Below are 6,084 nucleotides of genomic sequence, written 5' to 3'. Positions count from 1 at the left end.
CACATATATATAAAGCCACAATGGCATACTCAACAGTGCCATCACTTTTTCGCTTTCATATATATATATATATATATATATATATATATATATTGACACTGTAACAAACAGATGGAGTACAAGAACTTCGGTGATGATTATGATTTTGAATGTTTTAGTCATGTGATCATAAACTGGGGATTATCCAGTACAGTTTTTCAAGGATCCAATTAATTTGTTTGGCACAAAATTGTAGACATGTACAGTAAACTATCATGATGATCATACATATATACCTGGATGATTAAAACTGTTTTCCCATTTTCACTAATTCTTGTAAGGTGGATTCTTGATTTTTTCTACAAAAATAGAAGATATCGATGCAGATCATGAGACAACGTTGGGAATAGTAAGTTCTCAGCTTATAGGTTTTCATTCCATCCACCTCGGTTCAATATAAGTCATGTTTTTATAGTTGATTATACATCAACAATTGACATTTGTTTATACGAGCGATCATATATACTTAGCACAATGTTCTACGCATGATTATATATAAATAAAAACAACTGTACAAAATAATCTGACATGTTATGATAACAGACAATAATAGGATTTATAAGACAACTTATTTCATCGAAGCATTCCAAGGAATTATGCTTAAACAAAAATATACCCATTAATTGAGTTGAATCATGAATATATGTCTTGTATGAACAAAACATGTTGGAACTTACAATGTTCGAAACAAGAGGAAACCGTACACTGCACTATCTCATTAGTTTTGTTCGTTTGTGTCTTTGGTCCTCACTCTCATCTATTTTCTTCATAAAAATATATAATAATATGATAAATTTCCAGAATCTAATTTGAAAATTTAACATATGAAACTCCATCACATCATAAAGTAATTTGAAAATTTAATGTGTGCAAATCTAACTTAAAGCCTCAAAGACAAGTCAAGGTGGCCAATCTCCTCCTCAACATTATTCTCAGGCCTATATCCACAGTTCATATGGCCAGCAAACCTACCAGCATGTCCTTGATGTTCTTTCAACCCACCAAGATTATGTGCCTCGTGAATTTGCCTTGGATGACTTGAATCGCTGAAGCTATTAGACCCTGCAGGCCTCTGGTTCGAGCCTCCATGAGCTCGGGCAGCGGAGCTTAGCTGCTCTCTGCTTTTCTTGGCTAAAGTCCGCTCGAGCTTGTGAGCATTTTGGTGGCCTCCAAGTGCTTGTGAGCTGTAAAACTTTCTCTGGCAATAGTTGCAAGAAAACACACGCGGTTGTTCTGAAGGACTGAGAGATGATGAGGAAGACGTGTATGATGGCTCCAGGACAAGATCTAAATTGACTTGGTCGTTGGGTAGGCTTAGATGAAGAGAAGTATTGGGCCGAAAATCCATGCGAGAGAGAGAGAGAGAGAGAGAGAGAGAGAGGTTGAGGGAAAATAGCTGTAGCTAGGAGCAAGCAAGGTAACTAGGCTAGGGAAGATTGAAGAGAGGAGATTAATGTGAAGTAGAGGGAGGGTTTTTCTGGGATTATATCATGAGGCTTAAAGCATCACCATTCCTGTAACCACAAATAGTAAATGCAGTGAAATGGAGGTGGCCTTATAATAGTGTCTGTGTGTGTGTGTGTCTCAGAGAGAGAGAGAGAGAGACAGAGACAGTTTGCTGCAAAGATCAGTGGGGAATCGAAGTGTTGTCGCCTCCATTAATGGCAGCATTACAATCTCCTGTCGGTCCATGCGAAATAATTAATTCTACAGCGTTCCTTTTATAACTAATTAGAGGATAATAAACTTACCAAATTAGAGGATAATAAATCGCGTTGTTAAACAAATACTTATATTTTACAACTTTTAACCTCAAGACAAGAACTAAACTTAATTCGTAATTCGCAAAAAACTTGAGAACTAAACTTAATTCGTAGCAAAGAACTTGTAGCTCAAGTGATTAAGAGCATTTACTCTACTGAACCTAAGGTCTTAAGTTCGACTCCCCTCTTCTTTAATATCGCTTGTATCAAAACTTAATTTTTTATTCAAATTCTTTGAAAATATAAACATCTAACAATATAGCAAGAGAATGGTAAACTTATTTGTACTTTATAATGTAAAGAGCTTTATTTAATAAATATCATGTACTATCTCCTGCAAAAGATTTGATTTATTTACCCATCTAATCATGGGACCAATCTTTTTTGACAATTCCCTACCTCCCTTATCTCTAAGAGTCTAGAGATGATGCAATATCTTATCAAATTTCTATTATAAGTACTTAATGGCAAACAAGATAAACCATCTTAACTAGTCTAAACAAGGAACAATAATTGATATATAATCACCTTGTATAATTAATTGATCAAATACCACCGTCATGATGTTTGGAATTTCTACCATCTACATGTACAAGTCTTAGGTTAATGGTCAGAGTTGTCAAAAGACATGTTGAATTTCTAATTTCTTTATGTTTGGAATTTTATTATGAGCAATTTCATGGCTCTTTCCTTCTGATGATTCACTTCCAAAGTTCAAAGTTCAATTACGTACGTCAATCTAATGCCATATAATATCCACTTCCTGAATTCATAAGATAATTGTATAAGCATGCTTTCTGTCTGCTGGTAAGCAAATTACAAATTTGGGATTTTGTTTGTCTTTAGAATTAACCTTTTGCGGTTTTTTGCACATGACATGGTTGTAGGAAGATTATAAAATTGCTCCAAGGAAGTGCTAAGAATAGTGTATATATATATATATATATATATAGAGTTTTCATTGAGGGATTTCTCAAATAAGTGTATTTGAGGGACACTCTTGTAAGGCATACTTCGCATTGTATTTCACTAATTCAAACCATTTATTTTGTAGATATTCATTCAAAGATCATATCTATAAAAAAAATATATATATATTTGAATCCGATATAATTTCACCACTCAATTAAATTATATATATATATATATCATATATGTGATTATTAGATTAACATTATGTATATGTGACATATTTACTTATCACATTATAACAAAGATGAAATTTTACTTATAAAATAAATTATACTATCAACTCTCTAAACTTAGTACTTAGTTTAGTGGTGTTTCTATTTCAAAAGATGAAAAAGTTTCGAATTCGATCCCTTCTCCGTCATTAATTAAAAAATAAAATAGATGAATCCTACGCGGATCTCACCTCTCTAAAGAGTATAGTCTCGGCAATCAAGTAAATATGCACTATACTAATAGTTTTGCCATTACCAGAGGGTGGGCCTACATTTTTTCGGCATGCAGCAAGTTCAACCTGTTTTTAGTTTTTGTTATGCTAAGTAAGTTTTAGTCTAACTAATGATGTTTTGTTTTGTTTTTTTCAGAATTACTATATATAATATCCAGAGGACAATAAGCGAGCCGAGCACATGGGTTAAGGGATATAATAGCACTGGCAGACAAATTAATTCCACTGTGTGCTCCCAAAGAGGTGGTAAAATATAGCTCAGGTCAAGGTATAATCTTGTTAATCATAAACAAACATAATAAGAAATTGGATTACACCATGATTGTGGGATCATAATCTTGCAGGTCGGCAATGATTGCGGTGAACTTTGTCTTTGAATCCCAGACACAACAGAAACCAAGAAACTGCGTACTCTTTCTGTGTCTTGCTAATCCAAAATCACCATAAGAGATCTTTCCAAGGAACATTAATTCCTCCCTCTTGAACCACCTACCGTTATCTGTCCCTCTTCAAGTACTTTAACAATCCCAAAACACATGGGACTGTATGAGACTCAATTATCAAGTTATATTCTACACATAAATGCATTTACGAACGGTGGATTTTCCTTTCTTCTTCTCTTTCATTGGCTGCTTGGACACTTATAAATGTTGATAATTGGTTTAACAAACACATTTCGGGGTGGGCCTAGTGGGTGGGATTCATAAAAAATAGCTTGAACTCAACTTTAATCAAATTCAAGTCGAGCAACTAAACGAGCCTGGATTACAATTTCATCAGTAATATATATAATTTTAGAAAGAAAAAACCCTAGTTGGTACAAATCAAGTTTTGTTTAGTTTCTTTTCAATTTTTTTTTTTATCAATCATGTTTTTTGATGAGCAGGATTTATAATCCTAGTCAAATGTTTGGCGGTCTAAAAACAACATGGATTGGATTATGTCTAATCCTACTAGACCCAAATAGAGTAGCATTATAAATCACACCGAAAGGTTGGGATTAAGTTGGATTGCATTATGTCTAATTCTGTCAGGCCATGTAAATATTTTGTTAATCCAACCCCTTAATTATGTGTGCTACCAGACATCATTGAATTAGTATTATCCATCCTAATTCAATTCTACCTTATGAATCAATCCAATCTCATACACCAAATATGTCGTTAGAGAAAACTTGAAAAATGAAATTAAATAAATTAGAGAGTCACATGGAAAAGCGGCATGTATATAGACAAGAGCAATTGAGGTGAGGAGCCTCCAGTTCTGCGTTTGGATACGGCAATATCTTATGAAGATCAAAGTAAGATGAGGATGGTAGTGGACATGTTTGTGTTTTGTCGGCTTTTTATAGATTAAGGTGGGTTCATGGACGGCCTGAGTCCGATGACTCATTTGCTTTTATTTTCTGCAATACACGTGGATAATGACTCTTACTGTGCTTCGCTCATCAATCGAACGTCCATGAGTCCGATGACTCATTTGCTTTTATTTTCTGCATACACGTAGATAATGACTCTCACTGTGCATTGCTCATCATCGAATGTCGTACGTCATCCATTTTACTATGTTCCATATCCATCTCTCTCTCTCTCTCTCTCTCTCTCTCTCTGGTCTGGTATACATATATTCTTGTGGATGTGGATTTCAGCTTTGTGTAGAGTCATGATATGTGGTTGAAATCAAACTCGTGTGAGCTCCAAAAGGATATAAACCTCATCTCTTTCAAAGCCTTTGATGTTGAAACCCAACTTTGTATTTTAGTGCTGCTTGGCTGCCATGAGTTAGAGAAAGTAGGATCCTGCTTCAATCCACTTTCAATTGGCTCCCCACTTTCTGCACTTTATTTTTGTTTCATCTCTGGATCGATCAATTGAAAAGGTTTAACTATTGTGGGGTGCTTGGTCTCGAACAAATCATAAGAGGGTTTCTAAAAGTCTCTTCTCTTGTTATTAAGAAAATGCTTAAATGCAAAAATGGTCGCTGTGTTTTACTATATTGACCTGTTTAGTCCTTATATTTTTAATTTGGCCAATTCAATCCTTGTGTTTATAACCGTTAGCCAATGTTTGCTCATGCTGCTAAATTTGTTATTAAAGAAACATGATAAAACATTTTTTTTCTTTTGAAAACCTATAAACCTTTTTAAAATTAATAATAAAAAACTTAATGAATCTAAAACTATTATAAATTCATTAAAAGTAAATCATAATATTATTAGAGAAAAGAAAAAACTTGAATAAAAGTAGGATTGGTTGTCCGAGAGAGGAGGGTCTGCCCAAGGAGTGGAGACGATGGAAGGAGGGTGATGAGAGGAGGGTCAAAGGCCGGCCTTGAGCCTGGGGCCCGACGGAGACGGCTTAAGGCCTCGGATCAAGGGCCTCAAATTATATATATAATTGTTCAAGCCAATATTAAATGGATTTTTTGAGAGTTTAAAAATACAAGGGACCAAATAATAACCACTTTAAATCTTTAACAATACAAGGGCCCATATTTAAGAATTAAAATTATATAAAAAAAAAAAAATCATTTTTTTTTTGGAACAACAAACATCCAATTAATCCAACACTTTCTTTTAAAAAAAGTGTTTAGTTCTTCTAGTTTGATGACTTTTGTGTTCTCAACAATGGAAGTTGATGATAGAGAAGATTTTTTAATGGAGCGTGATGGAGAAGATGGGTTTGGGTTTTTTCATTTTTTACGTTTATTTTTTAATTTGTTTTGTTTTCACAATATTTTTCAATATAATAATATAAAAAATTCAAATAGTAAGTCATGTGTCCTTCACATGACTTTTTGGATGGAAAAATTAATGAAATTAGAAAATTTTGACGATAAGGGCTAAATTGACTGTTTTAATTAATT

The 6,084-nt window shown here is 33.8% G+C and overlaps 1 protein-coding gene across 1 annotated transcript; it reads right to left on the bottom strand.

Annotated features, from left to right (window-relative positions):
* Positions 1-633: 633 nt before the first annotated feature.
* On the bottom strand, positions 634-1,674 carry ZFP2 (zinc finger protein 2). Its single transcript, XM_008225488.2, has one exon. The coding sequence runs from the start codon at positions 1,385-1,387 to the stop codon at positions 920-922; it is 468 nt and encodes a 155-aa protein (XP_008223710.2). The 5' UTR covers positions 1,388-1,674; the 3' UTR covers positions 634-919.
* Positions 1,675-6,084: the final 4,410 nt, after the last annotated feature.

The sequence above is a fragment of the Prunus mume genome, linkage group LG2 (genome assembly GCF_029339155.1).
Source record: "Prunus mume cultivar Tortuosa linkage group LG2, ASM2933915v1, whole genome shotgun sequence".
NCBI classification, from domain to species: domain Eukaryota; kingdom Viridiplantae; phylum Streptophyta; class Magnoliopsida; order Rosales; family Rosaceae; genus Prunus; species Prunus mume.
Note: the sequence above shows the minus strand (reverse complement) of the source record. Positions and strands in the feature narration are given on the sequence as shown.